This window comes from Clarias gariepinus, chromosome 20 (assembly GCF_024256425.1).
Source record: "Clarias gariepinus isolate MV-2021 ecotype Netherlands chromosome 20, CGAR_prim_01v2, whole genome shotgun sequence".
Lineage (NCBI taxonomy): Eukaryota > Metazoa > Chordata > Actinopteri > Siluriformes > Clariidae > Clarias > Clarias gariepinus.
In genome coordinates this window covers 10,501,469-10,523,087 of record NC_071119.1, presented here as the reverse complement: position 1 = coordinate 10,523,087, position 21,619 = coordinate 10,501,469, and the positions used below count along the sequence as shown (strand labels likewise).

Here is a 21,619-nt window from a genome sequence, read left to right as displayed (position 1 = left end):
GTTTACGTAGCTTTATTGTGAGGTTGCAAAAATACCACAGATCTAAGATTAAGGTGTACAGGACATTTATTTCATATTTTCTTCATAACAGAACATTTTATTTAATAGAGTGTTTCTGTGTTATGGTTTCTCAATAACATGATAAGCTGCATGGAAAAAAAAAACTCTTGAGGAAATTACTGTTCATTCAAAGCTATAATGTGAGTGATAACAGGAAATAAAGTGTTTAAGAGCCATTATGTAACCACTAATACAGTAAATGAAAATGCATGTCCTTTCTCAGTAACAAAATCTCCACTCCATCAGTGACTCGTTTCGAAGTATACCTTGAGCTCAGGCTTCTGCTGATTTAACACAGAGACACTGAGATGGACTCTTACCTACAGTACAACCATCTCAATGCTACTGCTTTCATCATCACAGATCTACACAGCTGTAATGAGTTACAGTAAAAGACATGAACAGCCTCTGTGCACTTTGGGTCACTGTCTGATTACTGAGTTCACTCTGACAAAATAACAAAACACTGATACATTATTTCCCTTTAATACTGTATACGTTTGACTCAACTTGTATAATCGCTTTTCACTATAAAATGATTTATTTACATGACTGTAAGACTTTGCTCACAGATCCAGTGTTGTTCAAAAGAGCAGCTATTGTCGTTCCAGCCATTTCCTTTAAAATGACTATAAATCTCAACGCAGTCCTCATCTCTTTTGTCATCATTCGGTTCTCCTTCATCCCAGAACCTGAAACCCAAAGAATCAAAATCAGACTCAGTTCAGTGTTCAGTTTAATACAGCTCTCAGCCTCTGTTTACTTAGATGTACTGTACATTGGGATACAACATAAATATAAATATAAATATAATAAGGGATAATATTTGCAGTTTTTTAAGCAGGAGACCAGTTTTAATGTACAGCACCTTAAAAATAGACAAAGAAAGAATCTCAGTTTCTTACGCAGTGGTCAGTGGTGTACCGTCCACCCATTTCCACTGTCCGTCTATACGTCTTTCACTCAGACCAATCCAAAAATCAGACATTCCCAGCTTTTTACCAATGAACTCCTGCAAATTACAACAAGCTATTTAGTCTCTTTCTCTCTCTCTCTCTCTTTCTCTCCTTCTCTCTCTCTCTCACTCACACTTTCATTCTCTCTCACCTGTTCCTCTTTGCTGTTTATGATCACCAGGTCTGCCCCATTGTCTCTGCAATACTGTCTGCTGTCATTCCAGGTCTTGCGTCCAAGAGACATGAAATACAGACTGGAGCTGGAGTTGAAACACCTCCCTCCTCTAACTGTGATAATAAATGGAGAGAATGTTCAGGTTTCAAAAGAAGGAGATGACTTGGTCAGTTGATCATTTAGTTTGATTATTCAATTAAGTATGTGGTGTGTTTTCACACAGAAACAAAAAACTTTACACAAAAGGCAATTGTTAGGATAATTCACTGGTTCCAAAATAGAGGGTTAACATGCACCAAGTAAAGCATTAGGCAAATAACAAATTTTGTAATTAGATGCTTTCATTTTAAGACCTATAAATCTTTATTTCCCGATTTCAACTGATGCTATTTACCTGTTGGGTAGAAAACTTACCAATAAATTCATCTACTTACACAATCTACTAAATGGCCTCTGGTATCCAACTCTCTCCCATACTGTCTGGTGTCTATCTCTACTCAGGGAGCACTTGGACCTTAACTGGTCTCCCTGTACAGACAGGTTGTTGTAGCTGGTCTGTAACTTGTCACTTTCTACAGTCAGGGCATTGTAGCTGGACTGTAACTTATCTTTCTCTATAGTCAGGTTGTTGTAACTGGTCTGTAACTGGTTTTTCTCTATAGTCAGATTGTTGTAACTGGTCTGTAGCTGTTTTGTCTTTATAGTCAGATTGTTGTAACTGGTCTGTAATTGGTCTTTCTCTGTCTTCAGGTTGTTGTATTTGATCCCCAGCACCGTAACAGCAACACACAGCAGCACCACACACACTGCAATCACTCTGTAACACCTGCTCCATGCAGTGGCTCCTCCTAGATGTAAATGGACACATAGACATTTTTCCCAATGGAGACTTGACATTTACACTTTAGTTTCACATTAAAATTCAATTTAATATTCAATAATTTAATAATTCATTTATATATATATATATATATATATTTTTTATGGCTAACAGTTCAACAGCTATTATTTTTGGATACAGTCACAAGGATCAGAAAAGCAAAGCAAATGAATAAAATAATGAGATGATTTTTTTTTTCTGTGTTAGCTCTCACAGTGTCTACCTTCTCAGCGATATTTTTTACCTTTGTAGTGTGCTGTTGGGTGCCTCATGGCAGCAGCATCTGTTTTCTCTGTGTCGTAGTCATTGTCTCCACTCTTGTAGAAAACTACTTCCATGTCATCCTTCCGAGAAGAACCAAGAACCATCTTTAATTTATCAAAGGCTCACTAAAACATGAAATGACTGTGTCTCTGTGTGGACAGAACAGACAGGCAAAGCCTCTGTACGGAATTAAATGTGCAGCTGGCAATAAATACAATTAGAGGAAGTTAAACATTGGAGGAGGGACATAAGTGGCTCCTTGTCAAAATATTAAGACATTGTGTATGTATACACGTATGTATACCTTAGAAGCTTTTGTCAAAGGACAGTTATACCGTATAAATAGCAAAATAACATTGCTGTGTTATAATGATGTATACATCGCACCAAGTCATCTTATTTTTGGTCCTCATATTTCATTGTACTAAGTGTTAGGCTTTGCTTTTAAGAAGGATTAATACCTTGGAATGAGCTGGAACACCAAATTTATACAGAGCCTTCCTGCCCAAACATACTGTATGTGTTTGGGGCTAAATGAGCAACAGCCACATTCTGAAATCGGTTGAAAAGTCCTTCCTTTTCAGTAAAGGTCAAAACAACTATCATAAAAAGGTGGGAGATCTAAATTTGGGATGCTCAACAAGCACATGTAAGTGTTATGGTCAGGTGCCCACAAACAGTTGCTTACATTGTTTAGCTGCTATTTCTTACATGCTTTATTTTTCAGCCACTTGTATGTTTCTGTAGGCATAAAGTAGCAGTGAAAATATTTTTAAAAAACTGGTTTAGCTTTGACAAATTGTTGTGTATGTACTGTATGTACTACTACTAATAATAATAATAATAATCATAGCAGTAATAATAATAATAATAATAATAACAATAAAATTCTCCTTATTTTTGATAACTGTGACTCTACTGTGCATCAGGTCACATCACATCACCCCATCAGTGATTATCTACCTACTGTAAATGTGAGTATCTCTCACCTAAATATATAGTGCTCTAGCTGGTTGTCAGGGTGTGGTCTATAACCATTAACCCAAAAGTTATTGATTTCCCCTGTTTATTCCAAAGTGTTTGTTAGGAGCTGGAATAATGAACCTCTCAGAATGGATCAGAATGGACCTCTTCTTTTTTCTTTTATCCCAATGTATTATCTTGTGGTTGGACATTTAGTTTCCAGTGACTTTTATGATTTATGGGTTATTTGTGTCTGGACAAAAATATATATATTTTTTTTACTTTCCACTGTAATAAATTTAACGATTGTCAATTTGCTGACTGATTTTTTTTTTTATAATTTGGTTACATTTAGGCATTTGGCAGACGCTCTTATCCAGAGCGACTTAGATTTTTCAATCTCATTACACATCAAGGCCCTTAACCCTCAGCTCAAGGGCCCAACAGTGGCAACTTGGTGGTTGTGGGGTTTGAACTTGGGATCTTCTGAACTGTAGTCCAATGCCTTAACCACTGAGCTACCCTTGGCATTTTCCTCTCAATTAAGTTTTTTTTTGGGAGGAAATTTCAGTGGTCTCTTATTTTTTTTCCAGGGCTGCATATTCAGCAGGGAAAATAAGTATTTGACACATCAGCATTTTTATCAGTAAGGGGATTTCTACGTGGGCTATTGACACAAAATTTCCACTAGATGTAGCCATCAAGCCAAATATTAAATACTAATAATAAATAAAGTCTCAGTTTTGTTGAACAGGTCATATTGACTTGTGGGGTTGGACATGCTGCCTAAAATTATGCAAACAAGACAAGATGTCACCTAACAAATGACTAGTATGACAAACAAATGAAGGGTGTATAAACGTGTTGGTTTACAGCAGTGGTCATTATCCCTAATAAATTCTTCTTCTTTCTTCTTTGTCTTTCGGCTGTTCCCTTTCAGGGGTCGCCACAGCGAATAATCTGCCTCCATCTAACCCTATCCTCTGCATCCTCTTCTCTCACCCCAACTAACTTCATGTCCTCTCTCACTGCATCCATAAATCTCCTCTTTGGTCTTTCTCTAGACCTCCTGCCTGGCAGTTCCAACCTCAGCATCCTTCTACCGATATATTCACCATCTCCCCTCTGAACATGTCCAAACCACCTCAACCTGGCCTCTCTGACTTTATCTCCAAAACATCTAACGTGGGTTGTCCCTCTGATAAACTCATTCTTAATCCTATCCATCCTTGTCACTCCCAAAGAGAACCTCAACATCTTCAGCTCTGCTACCTCCAACTCTGCCTCCTGTCTTTTCTTCAGCGCAACTGTCTCTAAGCCGTAGAGCATCGCTGGTCTCAGCACTGTCCTGTACACCTTTCCTTATCCCTGATAAATTATGAACCCTAATTAGAAGTTATATTGGAATCCTATGATATAAATCAGTGTAATTAAATATTTATTGTGAAATACATTTACATCTAACATATATTAATTATATTAGTTGATTTTGTGTTGTATGGCTCCACCTTAAGGGAGCATTTTGATTTACAAGACTGTTCACAAAGACCAGCAGTCTGAGTTTCTAATGAAGCTGGGTTGAGATTTAGCTTAAGATAATCTCTGTATCATGTAAGTACTTGTAAGTTCATACTGTACATAAAATATTACATATAAATTATGTCCTTAGTCTTTAAATGATAAGAAACCAATAACAACTTGCTTTGTTTGCATCTGTGTATGTGCCCCACATAAGGTGTGTATGTACGTATATTATATTGCCAAAACTATTCACTCGCCCATCCAAGTCATTGAATTCAGGTGTTCCAATCACTTCCATGGTCACAGGCGTACAAAATCAAGCACCTAGGCATGTAGACTGCTTCTACAAATATTTGTGAAAGTCGCTCTAAGGAGCTTAGTGAATTCCAGCGTGGTTCCCAGATAGAATGCGACCTGTGCAAAGAATGCGAAGTCAAGTCATGAAATTTCCTCACTACTAAATATCAACTGTCAACTGTTAGTGGAGTTATAACAAAGTGGAAGTTATTGGGAATGAAAGCAGATGCTGAGACACATGCACAGAAGTCGCCGACTTTCTGCAGAGTCAATAGCTACAGACCTCCAAACGTCATGTGGCCTTCAGATTATCTTAAGAACAGTGCGTAGAGAGCTTCATGGAATTTCCATGAACAAGCAGCTGCATCCAAGCCTTACATCACAAAGTACAATGCAAATTATTAGATACAATGGTGTAAAGCACGCCTCCACTAGACTCTAGAGCTGTAAAGACGTGTGTGTTCTCTGGAATTACAAATCACGATTCTCGGTTTTGCGTTCTGTTAAGACGGTATAATGGTACAAGTGAAAAAGTAAAGACTTTTGAAATAAAAAAAGAACACAACGGTAAGCTTGAACAAGAAAAAGACTAAAACAATTCTACTAAACTGTGGCAACAAAGCAGTGAGAACAAAGGAGAACAAATCAGATGTTAGAACAGCACTTTACAGGTGCGAGACAACCAACAGACTGATACTAGGGCTATTTATATACATATACGTGAGTAAGCTGCAGGTGATGACACTCAAAATGTGACAGAGATGCCCTCTATTAAATGTTCATATTGAACGCATACACTCCAAGGATTATTCTTCACAGGGGTACTCGTTTTTCATTTCATCTTCACACATTACTTCTTACATGCAATAATTTGTCATGTACATTTTGACTTAAATAAATTAAATGAAGCTTATATTTGTTTCATCTTATCCTATTATAGACAACCAGATTTTAAATACATATAGGGACTTGAATAATCAAACTGTTCACTGGCCCAGAGAATCCTTGTCTACCTTCAGGACACATGATGTCACCTTTAAATACCACAGAATACCACAGCAGATGTGAGGAAAATTCAGAGTCAACCCACAGAAGGCTCCTGAACCAGACAACTTCTTGATAGAGTGCTAACAGGGTGCGCAGATCAAATAGAAGATCTTCTCACAGACATCTTTAACATTTCCATGAGCAGAGCTGCTGTTCGAATATGCTTCAAAAACACAACCACTTACTAATATCTAAAAGAACTCCAGTGTCCTTCCTCAATGACTCTCATCCCATTGCCCTCACACCCTCATCATGAAGTGCTTTGAGAGGCTGGTCATGGAGTACTGTACACCTTTACTGGACTCTGTGTAGTTCATGTACCATCACCAACCATTCACATCACAACAACGCAAAGACACATACAGGAGCATCCTAATAAATTAGAATATCATTGAAAAGTTGATTTGTTTCAGTAATTCAATTTAAGAAGTGAAAATCATGATATAGATTCAAACATGATCATTATTTAGATTCATGACAAACCAATTGATATATTGCAAGTGTTAATTTCTTTTAAGTTTGCATGTTCTCCCTGTGCTAATGGATTTCCTCCTGGTAACTCCAGTGTCCGAAGACATGCAGATTAGGCAAGTCAGCATTCCCAAATTGCCCATAATGCTTACCTTTGCTGACCAGCTTTATGGAAATGCTGATTTAATTTTCCAGCAGGACTTGACACCTGCCCACACTGCCAAAAATACTAATACCTGGTTTAAGCGCTGATTATATGTAGGAAAATAAAGAGGGGGCTCACGATGCAAACCCCATTTAAATTAAATTAACAAATATTATAAGTAAATAACAATAGCCCACGTTTAGAAAAGCATTTTTATTTAGATTATAAAAAATAATCCTGCATCTTTTTTAGGTGTTCCAGCTGCCACTGTTCTTATGGCTCTGTCAGAGTCAATCATTCAGTAACGAGCCTGTAAATTTCCATGTTAAACAGGAACATCTGTATGAATAAATTGATATGATGAGCTATTGATCAGTGACTTATGTAAACAACTCAGTTCAGATGTAAGTGAATGGAAAGAAAGTAAATGGCTGTGCTGTTTGGGGAAGGGACGTGCTAATGATTTGGTCTGCTGTGAGAGAAAGGGATTATTCAGTGAAACAAAGGCTCAGCTGAAAAATGTTAGGCACATCAGTCACTTAAGCCCAAATAAAAGGTCTTTCTGAGTGTTATGATATATGATATTGACCTCTCTCAATGACTATCGCCCTGTAGCCCTCACCTCAGTAGTGATGAAGTGCTTTGAACGCCTGGTCAGAGACTTCATCATTTCTTCACTACCAGACACACTCAACAGGAATTTCTACTTCTGTACCATAGAGAGCATCCTGACGGGAAACATCACAACCTGGTTTGGAAACAGCACCATGCAGGACAGACGAGCTCTACAGAGGGTGGTGCGCTTTATACAATACATGTTTATATATATCTGCCATTTTGCACGTCACTTTGCCACTTTAAATCATTTTAATGCCACTTTAAAACGTTTTAAAATTTATATATATATATATATATATATATATATATATATATATATATATATATATATATATATATATATATATATATTCCCCCCCTATATTCCTATATTTCTATATTTTGTAATATTTTTATTATGCCCTTATTTGTACAGTTTGTTTATTTTACTAGTTACATTTATTTTCTTTTGTATTTTATTTCTTTTTATTAATATTTATTCCTTATATATAGATTTTGATAGCAACCCATTCTTTCATAATCACTTCTTGGAGTTTGTCAGAATTAGTGGGTTTTTGTTTGTCCACCCACCTCTTTAGGATTGACCACAAGTTCTCAATGGGATTAAGATCGGGGAAGTTTCCAGGCCATGGACCCAAAATTTTAACGTTTTGGTCCCCGAGCCACTTACTGTAGCTATCACTTTTGCCTTATGGCACGGTGCTCCATCGTGCTGGAAAATGCATTGTTCTTCACCAAACTGTTGTTGGATTGTTGGAAGAAGTTGTTGTTAAAGGGTGTTACCATTCTTTATTCATGGCTGTGTTTTTGGGCAAAATTGTGAGTGAGCCCACTCCCTTGGATGAGAACAACCCCACACAAGAATAGTCTCAGGATGTGTAGGAAATATTTAATTCTTAGTGTGTTTCATGATATTCTGTGTGCATGAGAACAGATTGTCTTTCTTTTACCACGACACAAGCTGCACTTTCAATAAACAGATTCTATAGTAGTTTATGTTAAAGGTCGTAAAACTGTTGAACGCTCGTAAATGCAGAGCTACTCCTAAATTTATGTTCTTCTTTACCTTATCTTTTAAAAGCATTCCAGACTGGATATAAACATTCCCACATCCACCTTTTCTTTGGTTCTTTGTGTGTGTGCGTATATATACTCCTGTCTCCCACAATAAACTTTGAACGTCTCACTGAACACTGACTTGTGTGCTTCATTGAGGGGTTCCCTGAGCTCAGGCGGGACAGCAGAATACAGGCGGAGCACTGAGTAGACCAAAGGGGGTCTACCAAAATTCAAGAAATCCTTACAGGATGCTTTACTGTTGGCATGATACAAGACTGATGGTAGCGCTCACCTTTTCATCTCTGGACAAGCCTTTTTACAGATGCCCCAAACAATCGGAAAGAGGCTTCATCGGAGAATATGACTTTGCCCCAGTCCTCAGCAGTCCATTCACCATACAGTACTATCTGCAGAGGATCAATCTGTCCCTGATGTTTTTTTTGGAGAAAAGTGGCTTCTTGCCTACCCTTATTGACACCAGGCCATCTTCCAAAAGTTTTCGCCTCACTGTGCGTGCAGATGCGCTCACACCTGTCTGCTGCCATTCCTGAGCGAGCTCTGCACTGGTGGCACTCCGATCCCGCAGCTGAATCCCCTTTATGAGACGATCCTGGCGCTTACTGAAATTTCTTGGATGCTCTAAAGCCTTCTTAACAAGAAATTAACCTCTTTACTTAAAGTTCTTGATGATCCTAGAAATTGTTGATTTAGGTGCAAATTGTTTTTGAAATGAATGAATGAAATTTATTGATTTATCTTAATAGCCACAATATCTTTGCCTGTGAAGTCATTTTTATGCAACGCAATGATGGCTGCACGCGTTTCTTTGCAGGTCACCATGGTTAACAATGGAAGAACAATGATTTCAAGCACCCTCCTTTTAACATGTCAAGTCTGCTATTCTAACCCAATCAGCCTGACATAATGATCTCCAACCCTTGTGCTCACCAACATTCTCACCTGAATTAACAAGACGATTACTGAAATGATCTCAGCAGGTCCTTTAATGACAGCAATGAGATGCAGTGAAAATGTTTTTTGGGATTAACTTAATTTTCATGGCAAAGAAAGACTATGATCACTCTTGATAACATTCTGGAGTATAATGCAAATTGCTATTATAAAAACTTAAGCAGCAACTTTTCCAATTTCCAATATTTATGTAATTCTCAAAACTTTTGGCCACGACTGTACAAACGGTGCGCACTGAATACTAAACCTAAACCAGGCACCAGGATTAATAAACCAAGAGAGCCCCATACCCGTTTTTTTATTATAAAAATATCAAAGAATATTATTGTGTATAGACTGATTAAAAACAATGCAATTTATACTATCATAAGGAAAATCCAAATTTCTTTTTTTTTATATATAAAAAAAATAAAAAACGGTTACAATGTCAACTTTAGAATCTAGAATCCAAAAAATTAAATTTACACAAATTTAAATCACTGAAAGTCTTTAGAAGAGCCTCAGAGCCAAGAGGTTTTTAAAGTGTGGAGTGGTACATTTCAGTTTCTCTGAATGTATAGGTGAGACCAGCGATTCACACCTTTGGAGAGTGAATAATTTGCATTTGAATGTTGTCTGGTATTGTAAAGACACACACAGTGACACTAAAAAAACATCAACCTGGGATTAATAGGAATAAAAGGCCCTGATTTTGTTGTGCTAAATATTATTTAGCACAACAAAATTCCTCGCGCTCGGGAAAACTTAATGCGTGCGGTCGAGCGCTGATTAGACTATAGAGAATTAAAGAGGAGGATTTTTATTTAGACTATAAAAAATTAACCTGCGTCTATTTTTAGGCGTGCCAGCTGCCACTTTTTGGTTAGAAGTTTTTAATACAAATCTTATAATTCCCACATGACATGACGGAATTAAGCATGGCTGGTGAGCTATCCTTGCTAATGATCCTGGGATTGCACCCCCGCGCTATAATATACTTGGTTGGGTTACAGTGGATTTTACTATGCGGTGTAAGTGCGCAGCCCATCCGCGGACAGCAGCTCCCGCCTCCGTCCGCTCAAAGGTATTCAAAGGTGACATCATGTGTCCTGTGGCTCTGCTCTCCGCCAATGGCCGGACCGACCCCTCCTATCTCTTGCTTCGTTGAAGTCCCTGGGGCGTGTTCCATTTGCCCTGCTTGCATGCCGCACTTCCATGTTGTTGCGCGCGCGTCACACTCACACAACATAGTAGAATCCACTGTAACCCAACAAACTACTAACAAGCAAACTAGTGAGCGAGCCGTGACAGGCTGAAAAAACTATTGTCCTCAAAAATGTAACGGATAAGGACTCAGATTAATGTGCAAAAACAATATAATAAAACTATATAAGACTACATAGCCTTTATAATTTTATTTAAGCGCACTCACAATAACAAAAAAGCACATGATTTTGTAAATGTTTAAAAGCAAATAAGCTGCGCTGTTCTGTAGTGTTTTTGGTGAACTTGAGCGTGTCAGAAAATAAACGCAAATGTTTTTTTAAATGTTCAGAGTCAGTCTGCTTGCTGTTTTTCCCTACGCATTTATAATTATTAGTCTACGGTACTTCTGCCGGTGCGCTCTGGAAAACTTTTGCGTGCGGCTGAGTGCTGATTAGACTTTAGGAAATTAAAGAGGAGAATCACAATGCTGAATTCTAAGTCCTGAGCCCAAACCTCATTTAAATTAAATTAACAAATATTATAAGTAAAAAAAAAACAATAGCCCACATTTAGAAAATGTTTATAAATTCTTTCCGACATGAGCTGGCCCGGTGTTATGCGCAGAGTGCCGGGAGATTTTCTGAAGCTCCGTAATCGTTAGGGCATTTTTTTCTAAATAGAGTATGTTGCTATGTTTAATAACTAATGGAGGTTTTGAGCTGTATACACATGCATTCCTGCCTAAACAACTCTCAAAACTACACCTGTGACACAATAACAGTTATATTTCGAACATTTTGCAGGCTGCCATTTGGAGAAACGAAAGAATAATGAATAAACCAGTTGTTGGGTCAAAATAACCCAAACAGGTGTTCATTTGTAAATGACCCACTACATCTCATATGACCCAACAACAATGTGTTTAAAGTACCTGAAATAATCCAGAACTTAATTAACAATAAACAGATACAGAGGTACGCTATATAACAGTCTATACTTTGTACAAATCAAATTGTCAGCTAGTGAACTTGAAGTAAACAACATTTAACCAATGTTTTTTTTTTTTTTACTTATTATTGTAAAGTACATATTAATAGCTCTGATTCGGATTTTTTATGTTTGTTGTTTAAAGTACTCATGTGGAAATTACCATCACTATTGTATTTACTGCGACAAGTGAAATTGTCACTTTGCGCCACCTGGCCTATTTTAGCCGCTGTCGTCTTTACACGGCAGTGAGCGTGATGGTAATAACCATTCCGATTGGGTAACCACTGTAAAGAAAGCAAAGATTTTATTCTGTAGAAAAGCTATTCTGTATTGATTTCTATAAACATGAGCGCATCAAAACTATACAAAACCGTGAATATTTACTTCACAGACGTGAAAGATATATACTTATAGGAAAACAAAATGTCTGCTTTTACATAAACTAATAATAAAAAAATGCATGATACATGAATATAGGCACATCCACAGGCTAAATCGTTTAGTGACAACCCTGTAAATTTCCAAAACAGGTACATTTGTATAAATAAGTTCTTTACATGTACACTCACCTAAAGAATTATTAGGAACACCATACTAATACGGTGTTTGACCCCCTTTTGCCTTCAGAACTTAATTCTACGTCTGTAAGGGTCCGCCACTAGAGGTCACTGTTTTTATTTTGTAGTTTTTGTTGGCTGACTTAGTTTCCCAGCAGGCACCTCGGTCAGGTGATGCGAGTGCACACCTGAACCGAGGTAGCCATCAATCAATCTATAAAAAGCTGTTTAAACTGGGAAACTGGGTCGAGCATTTTTGGTATCACCACTGTCACTTGTGTGGGCATTTAGTTTTAGTTTGTTTTTGTTCTTTGTTTAGTTTATTTTGATTTTAGTTGTGTTTACTTGGGCTCTCTTATTGGCAATGGTTCTGTGTATGTTCTGTGTGTCTGTGTTAGTGGAGCTGATTCAGTCCTGTCCTCCTGTGTTCTTGTGTGTTTAGCTAGGATCAGGTAAGTAGTTAGGTGTGTGTTTGACTAGAAGCATGTTTAGCTAAAATCTATGTTGAGTTACAGTACCTAGCATGCTTCTAGCCATAGCCCCTCTGGGTCTCTAGCTGTCCTGTGTTTCCTACCTCCCTAGTTGCCCAGTGTGCCTAGCCTTTGATGTGTCCTCAGCCTAGCCTTTGATGTGTCCTCAGCCTAGCCTTTGATGTGTCCTCAGCCTAGCCTTTGATGTGTCCTCAGCCTAGCCTTTGATGTGTCCTCAGCCTAGCCTTTGATGTGTCCTCAGCCTAGCCTAGCCACTGGGTATCCCTTGTCTGTTTCTGTGCCCCCATTCCCTAGTGTGTGTTAAGCTATTAGGTAAGTGTAGCTTAGTGCATGTTGGGGCTAAAGACATGCTTAGCTAGGTGTATGTGTGGCTAACTGCCATGGTCAAGCACAGCTTAACCATGTTTGGCTAAAAGCCATGCCTAGCTGATTGCCATGTCTTTAGCCCTCGTCGTGTCTCCCTCTAGTGTCTCTACGTGTCTCCCTCTAGTGTCTCTACGTGTCTCCCTCTAGTGTCTCTACGTGTCTCCCTCTAGTGTCTCTACGTGTCTCCCTCTAGTGTCTCTCTTCTCTCTGGTGTCTCCCTCTAGTGTCTCTCTTCTCTCTGGTGTCTCCCTCTAGTGTTCAGTCTCAGCTTCACGCATAGTCTGTGTGTCCTGTTATGTTTATCCTCCCTCTGCCTGTGTCTTGCCAGAGAGCCCCTGTTAGCACAGAGTTAAGTATTGTTTGAGTTTCTGTTCATTTGTTTGTGTCTTTATTTATACTTTGTTTAACCATCATTAAAAGTCTCTTTTTGATTACACAACCCCTCTGCCTCTATGCCTGCTCCTTCCGCCCACGGCGTTCAACACCTGCCACCAAGGTGCTGAAAGCTTCTTTAGAAATGTTGGCCCATATTGATAGGATAGCATCTTGCAGTTGATGGAGATTTTTGGGATGCAGATCCAGGGCACGAAGCTCCCGTTCCACCACATCCCCAAAGATGTTCTATTGGTTTGAGATCTGGTGACTGTGGTGGCCATTTTAGTACAGTGATCTCATTGTCATATTCAAGAAACCAATTTGAAATGATTCGAGCTTTGTGACATGGTGCATTATCCTGCTGGAAGTAGTTATCAGAGGATGGGTACATGGTGGTCATGAAGGGATGGACATGGTTAGAAAACAATGCTTAGGTAGGCCGTGGCATTTAAACGATTCCCAATTGGCACTAAGGGGCCTAAAGTGTGCCAAGAAAACATCCCCCACACCATTACACCACCAGCCTGCACAGTAGTAACAAGGCATGATGGATCCATGTTTTTATTCTGTTTACGCCAAGTTCTGACTCTACCATTTGAATGTCTCAACATAAATCGAGACTCATCAGACCAGGCAACATTTTTTCAGTCTTCAACTGTCTAGTTTGGGTGAGCTCGTGCAAATTGTAGCCTCTTTTTCCTATTTGTAGTGGGGAAAAGTGGTACCCAGTGGGGTCTTCTGCTGTTGTAGCCCATCCGCATCAAGGTTGTGCGTGTTGTGGCTTCACAAGATCTTTGCTGCATACCTCGGTTGAGGTATTATATATACCTTGTAACGAGTGGTTATTTCAGTCAAAGTTGCTCTTCTATCAGCTTGAATCAGTCGGCCCATTCTCCTCTGACCTCTAGCATCAACAAGGCATTTTCGCCCACAGGACTGCCGCATACTGGATGTTTTCCCTTTTTACACCATTCATTGTAAACTCTAGAAATGGTTGTGTGAAAATCCCAGTAACTGAGCAGATTGTGAAATACTCAGACCGGCCCATCTGGCACCAACAACCATGCCACCTTTCTTTCCCATACTGACATTCAGTTTGGAGTTCAGGAGATTGTCTTGACCAGGACCACACACCTAAATGCATCGAAGCAACTGCCATGTGATATTGTAATGAGAAATTGAACAGGTGTTCCTAATGATCCTTTAGGTGAATATATATATATATATTTTTTTTTTTGATTAATCATTCATTCTGACAGCACTAATGTTTATTGTAGACAACCATGCAAGGGTAATTGTTATTAAGCCTGCCCTCGGTATACTAATTTTCTTGTATGTTGCCCTTACAGATTCCTGCAGCTAAGCTTGGATGTACATTTACATTCCAATAAAGGTTACCGATGACATGCTTCTGAAGTTTGAATTTTTTGCACCATTAACATACTTATAGGCAACTAGTTATCATATCTACTTCTTCATAAAACATGTTAATGCTCAGTAGTACACATATATGGTTCTTTAATGCACTCGTATTAAAATGCATTCTTTTTCAATTTCAGTATTTTTACAATTTTTTTCAGAAAATTACAGTATCCCAAATTCCCTTTATAAAATACAACAAAAAACAAGAAGACATTTTTCTCTTTTTTATGAGGTGTTAGTGAAGTATATAGGCCTGTGGCACAGCCTAAGCTTTTATCCCTAATGCTCCCCCCCCCCCCCCACGTTACTTTCACTTTTATACTTTAAGTAGTTTTGAAACCAGTACTTTTACACTTTTACTTGAGTAAAAAGTTTGAGTTGATACTTCAACTTCTAAAGAAGCTTTTACTCAAGTATGAATGTGAATACTTTTGAAACCACTGATTATATATATATATATATATATATACTACTCACAATAAGTTAGGGTTATGTGGATGTCATACATAAGGTGTTTGTTTCACTTTAGATATTTTTGGTAAAGAGCGGCGGTATTGGGGTGATAGACACACCTCATTTTGTGTTTTCCATGTAATGGTCTCATTGTGTACAGGTGTGCATTATATTGGGGCTAATACCAAAAGACAACCCTTTTAAATGTGTCTTCTGTGGGTATAAAAAGCTAGTATTGTCAGTAAGTCGTTCCAAATTCATGTCACTTAAGGGACGAGCAAACATCACCTTACCATTGCACACCTTCGGGTCGGTGGCCGGCAGTCAGATGGTGCTTGTGAACTTGGTGTGTCTTAAAGTGTCATCAGCAGACTTGCATCAAGACACAGAACTACTGGCAGAGTTCATGACAGACCCAGAAGTGAGCCCCATGAGTGACAGACCGCAACAAGGACCTATGCACTCAGACATCGTTATGCAACTGCCACACAGCTGCAGGCCTGTTGATGAAATGTGAGGGGTACTAGGTTTTCCAAACAAACCATTCGCAATCGACTCCACCGTTTTGGCTTGAATGTCAGATGACAACTGCAGGTGACACCACTGACACCAAGAACGTTTGCAGTGGGCCCAAGACCATGTGACCTGCACAATGCAGCAGTGGTCTACCGTTCTGTTCACGGATTAGTTAGTTGCAGCAGTCTTTTCCATATATATATATCAGTGGCGGCTGGTGAAAATTTTTCCTGGTGGGGCTGATGTGACAAAATATTTCTTTGCTTAGTCCAATATAAGAATTAAAATCAACAGTCAGACGATGATTACAATTAACAGTAATGATTTAATCTCCTCCTCAAAATCACCAGTTTCACAGATAAAGTAAATGAACAAATTTCCATTGTATAATACGCCATGCATGCTTAAGAGAGTATCAAATACAACAATCAACATCAAGGGTATGATCAGCTAGATCACCTTTCAAGCAAAGTTGCATCTCAAAGTGGTTCACACAAAGAAAAACAGTTTTAAAAATGCAATTTAACACAACAGTCTAAAACGGGTATATTAATAAGGATCTCACTGAATTTGGTGGAAACTGCTTTTCGCTCGTTAAGTTCGCCATCATTACTCTGATTGACCGCGCCTCAAAAGAAAAAAAACTTAAATCTTGCGGTATTTTCTGCTGCTTGGGGCAGAATTTTCAGCGCCCCAAGACCATAAAATTCTGAGAACCTGATTGGCCGCATATTTATTAATTTACCCTAGCAACAGTACATGACGGGCTATTTGGCTGCACTCAGGGGCGCTATTTCTCAGCGCCCCATGACAGAAACGATACAAGTCTGTCTGTGGAAATTCACTGGTGAATGAATGTCACTAGGTGGGAAATGTTGTATATGTTATTCATATCGCATGTAGGCACATACTGGTGGGTAAACCGAATTTAAAAACTTAATTTGTAAAAATATATTTTACATTTTTAGCCCCTCTTATCAGGGAGAGCAGTGCCCCAGCGCCCCCTATGGGCCGGCCGCCACTGATATATATATATATATATATATATATATATATATTTTTTTTTTTTATTAAGGTCAATTTTTTGCAATAGGAATTGTATTTAGAACATTGGTAAATGTTCTATACAAATAAAACTGAATGGAACATTGTGTTTGGTTATTTTTAATTTTCAAAAACAATACTGTGGTGATGATGAATGTAATTGCAAACAACCAAATTACAATTAATGTCATTGCGATGTCATTACAACCAAATTACCAATATAAAAAGCTGTGTTATGTTTTATTATTTTTTCTCACAGATCCATGAATTCTTATATGTGCATGCCATATCATTCCAGCCCTTCTTATTTGGAGCAGTAAAAATTTCAGCACAGTCCTCATTAGCTTCATTGTTTGGTTCCCCCTCATCCCAGTACCTAAAAAGAGGAGAATAAAAAAAAACAGATAACTGTTTGATTATTGGTAACTTCACTTGGTAAAAGAACCAATTATATCAGTCACACTGAAAACTGTAAAGAGGACTAACAGAGATAAATACAGTGGGAGCCACGTCAAACAGCCGCTTGGAGCATGATAGGTCCATGACAGGACCGTGACAGGACCATGATCGATCCGTGCACGGAATGTGATCCCCCGCGATGACGTAGTTAACGATGCCCCACCCCATAAACGCCCCCATGCGCTTTCTAAAAAGATAGTTGCAATGCTGTATAATTCCGCCAGATGGAGCATTGACTGCTTCAGTTAACTGCAGTGTCCAAGCAGCCGGTTACTATATTTAATATTTATATAACATAACTTACGTCAACATAGTTTCATAAAAAGATGATGTGGTAAAAAAGAGGGATAACAAACGATTCATAAAACAGATTTAAATCACTCAATACACAATCCATGATGCTTATGCTATTTTAATTAATGATTAAATTAATTAATAAAACTACTTATTGCAATATTTTTCACGACATCCTTAATAATACTTAAAGACGGTAACATCTGTAATTTATCTTTACCAGTCGTTGTAGGTACGGAATACAAATGCGGGCTATGTAGAGTATTTTACATTATGGTGTTTTTATCTATTTCCGTTTAATACACTGGTAGATAATATTTTACTGCAAAGTAAAGCTTGAAATTTAACTTCTGCTTGAGTTTGTTTTCGTTATATTTTTGATGTTTTCGCTGATGTTTTTTTTCGCTGATAGTCAAAAATTGGCATAACAAATCGATTAATGGCGCATAATATCTGGAACAAATATCTGTTCATACGGATCAGTATGTCTTCAGTCATTTAACCAGCATAACGTTCCCCCATCAAAGATCTGATGGGACATTAATCACTTATCACTACGGTGAATAGATGCGGCAGCAGTGACAGACTAAATCCCCATAAACATTTACAATTGAACACAATACTAACAGAACTAAAGAGGTCCAGAGGGTCAGCGCCTGTTATCAGGACAGAAATCACCTACAGGATACTACTGTAATTTTTACTGCTTATATATTTTTGCCATAGTTTCATTTGGTTTTACGCGATTTCATGTTTTACTTGTTCGTGTGTGTACGTGTGTGTGTGTGAGAGAGAGAGAGAGAGAGAGCGTGCGCGAGAGAGGGCTTATATTGTGATTTATCCAGGGTTACTAAAGCCTGGCTAACTACTACTAATAAAAAATATTTCAATGTAACCCATGGGTCTCAATCACAAAATCAGCCAACGCTGTAAACAGATGACAAGACAAATTATATAGGCTACCCTGAAACGTTAATTCGAACATTAAAAAAAAATATATATATACATATATATATATATATATATATATATATATATATATAAACATAAATATAAGATTGACTATTATTGTCAGGGTCAAGTTTACGGGGCTTCTCAGTCTTTCGTTAATTTTACTACTGACTCGAAACCAATGCGGCTTATTAAAGATGCACTGTTTTATTGGACATGGCTGTTTTGTAATGTTCTGCAAAATAAACACTGTCTACGGTTCGAATATACTGTGAACGTCTCAAAGTCACGTCTCTAGATCCTTCTGCAGTAATGTTATCGTGGTGTAAATTATTAACGTATCGATGTATTTCACTTGCAGACAAAATAGACCATGTCTAGTAACGAAAGTAATGAATTTGTCACTACTCTTCTCTTACGCAGCACGGCTAAAAAGATAAAAAAAAGTTACACCAATCCTGCCATGATGCTACCCTGTCCCAACACTGGCTGGGGAGATGAACTCATACCAAAACTCCAAAACTTACTATTATTTCATGAGATGAAATTAAGCTAGGATGAAGAAAACAAAAATTAACTCCCCTCTGTGTAATATCTAAGTAGAGTGTAACTGGAGCAGCCACAAAATGCCCCCCGTCTAACTCTGATTAGGAAAAGCTCACAGACACCAAACCTGCAGCACTTTGGTGTGATTTTTATTATCTTTTTAGCCGTGCTGCATAAGAGAAGAGTAGTGACAAATTCGTTAATTTTAATAACGTGATGTTTGATTTGATATTATATCATTTCCAAGTTTGATAGTGTCGATTTTAGAGTGCATTACGTGCGATGCGAAAAGAAAGTAAATAAACACGTGGCAATGCAAAGAGGACAGAGCTGCGAAATATTTAAGCAATATAAATTCAACAAAGTGTCATCATAATGGTTGTTGTTGCTGCTGTTTAGGTAATTGGTTCCACCGTGTTACTGAACGCAACTGTGTTCACAAAACCGAGCGGAGGGAAAGAAAAACACTCGCTATAGCATTTAAATGAAAAGGGGCGGCGGCTTTTCTTTGAAGATAGCGATTGCGTAATGGGGGGCAATCCGTGCCGGGGGGGTTTAGGGCATAACACACCTCTGAAAGTCTTTTGTCTTGTAAATGATTATCTTCGTTCACCTTCCAATCCCCCACAGCGCACACACTCTCCACACTGTTGCTATGTCTGTTGGGGCACTTGGTTATACACAGCACCTTAATGTATGAAACACTTACTTCCTGGTTTGTTTTATTTTAAATATTGCTTATTACCTTTTCCCGCAAAATAAACATTAAACATAAACAACATGTTATCATTGTGTAAATTATTAACATATTGGTGTCTTTTAATTAAGGACAAAAACAGACCCTGCGCTTGTGTTTAGGACTGATGCTGAACAGCTGTGTTCATAGGTTTAATCAACGATTTACAAGACAACAGTTAAAGCGTTTGTGGATGAGAGGTGTGTGTGTGTGCGCGCGCGCGCTCCGGCATTTCTCCGTTGCTTTAACACAAACATTTGGGCAGAGACAAGTAAGTCTGAAGTACCCCTCCCCCCGCCAAACACACACCCACACACACACACACACACACACACACAGAGAGCAATTAGCACCATGTCACAGTCAGTATTCTCCACTGAGGTTTCTTACCTTCCACTCCTTCTAAGTTTGTCTTTGCTCTTTTAATGGAGTTCCTAAAAAACCCTAAAACTTTTATACTGAGAAAAAATTATTATGGGTCACAGTCACAAACTAGCACAGATACATATGATCAAGTGCTAACTGTTGTTTTAATTTGTTTTTATAACCAGTAATAATAATAATAATAATTATTATTATTATTATTATTATTATTATTAGCCCAACTCTTTGACTATTTAAAACAACGTCGGGTCCCATTTTTGCACATTGAAGTTGTTGGTTTAAGTAAATGTATTTTTAAATACACAAACAATCCCCCAACAATTAAAACACGCACACATGACTTTAAAAATAAAATTTATTCTTCCAAAACTAGTCAAAGGTAAAACAATAATTTGTATAAAACAGGTAAAAACATGTTAAATTTTTGCTTAAAGGTCATTAAAATACCCGGATAACACCAGCTGCTTATCAGTCTCTATCTGGTTCTTTTATATTAAAATATAATAAAAAAATATATATATATATTAAAGATGGAACTCTTTAATTCTTTGTTTTCCCCCTAAAGTATCAGACGTTTTGCAATTCTATGTTCAGAACATACAGTAGACCTGACCAAACATTATTCTAAAGCTGTTGCACTGTGACGTCATCCCTCCTACAGCTCCCTTTAACAGCTTGTTCAGGCTCCTCCAGTAGCTCCAAAAGGCCAACCGTCATCCGTCTGACCCCCCAATCCTCCACAGCAGAGCTCTGATTAAAGAAAACAGGAGTATTTAGTGAAGACAAAGATAAATAAACGTTACAGAATATCTAGTTGTAATAAATATAAAAGATATTAGTAAACCTACACCACAGAGTGTGTAAAATACTGTTTTGGGGAATTCTGGAATGTAAATAAACTGGGATAACTTTAACCATTGAACTTTGTTAGTGTTAACCCCGGTCTGTCTGTATTATCGTCTGCATTAAATTAAAATGCGCTTTTCATACAAATAAGTTAGCGATATAACACTCATATATATTAGTTCATCTCTGAAGCCAAACTATAACTTACCCAGTACTGAAGCCCCCCACTCCTCCTCACACACCTCCCCACACACACACCTCCCCCTCCTCACACTCCTTAACTGATAAACACTTCAGAGTTTTTATCCAGCTCGGTAACTAAGCGCTCGCGCTACCGCGCAAAGTCACGGCCAAACTGAGAAAAATATAAACCGGGTTATGAGCGTTTAGCTCGCAAGCTCCTGTACATATATCCTCAGCTTGTGTCCTTCATGAACTGCATCACATTATATTCACAGATATAACCTGCAGATTAACTCTTACCCAAAGAATAAATAAATGCTGAATTTATCCAGACAACACGCGGTCAGATTCTAAAGGCATTTTTATAGAGCACAAACACTCTTCATCCGGTAG

General features: G+C 38.0%; 2 protein-coding genes across 2 annotated transcripts in view; both read right to left on the bottom strand.

The window, feature by feature from the left end:
* Nucleotides 1–21,619, bottom strand: part of LOC128508315 (C-type lectin domain family 4 member M-like) — a 324,096-nt gene that overhangs the window by 54,262 nt on the left and 248,215 nt on the right. The gene's annotated exons all lie outside the window — the stretch shown is intronic.
* Nucleotides 49–2,523, bottom strand: LOC128508316 (CD209 antigen-like protein E). Its single transcript, XM_053479588.1, has 5 exons — nucleotides 2,316–2,523; nucleotides 1,626–2,039; nucleotides 1,168–1,304; nucleotides 966–1,072; nucleotides 49–752 (listed from the first exon to the last, which is right to left on the bottom strand). Exons 1-5 carry the CDS (start codon nucleotides 2,437–2,439, stop codon nucleotides 605–607), a joined length of 930 nt encoding a protein of 309 aa, XP_053335563.1. The 5' UTR covers nucleotides 2,440–2,523; the 3' UTR covers nucleotides 49–604.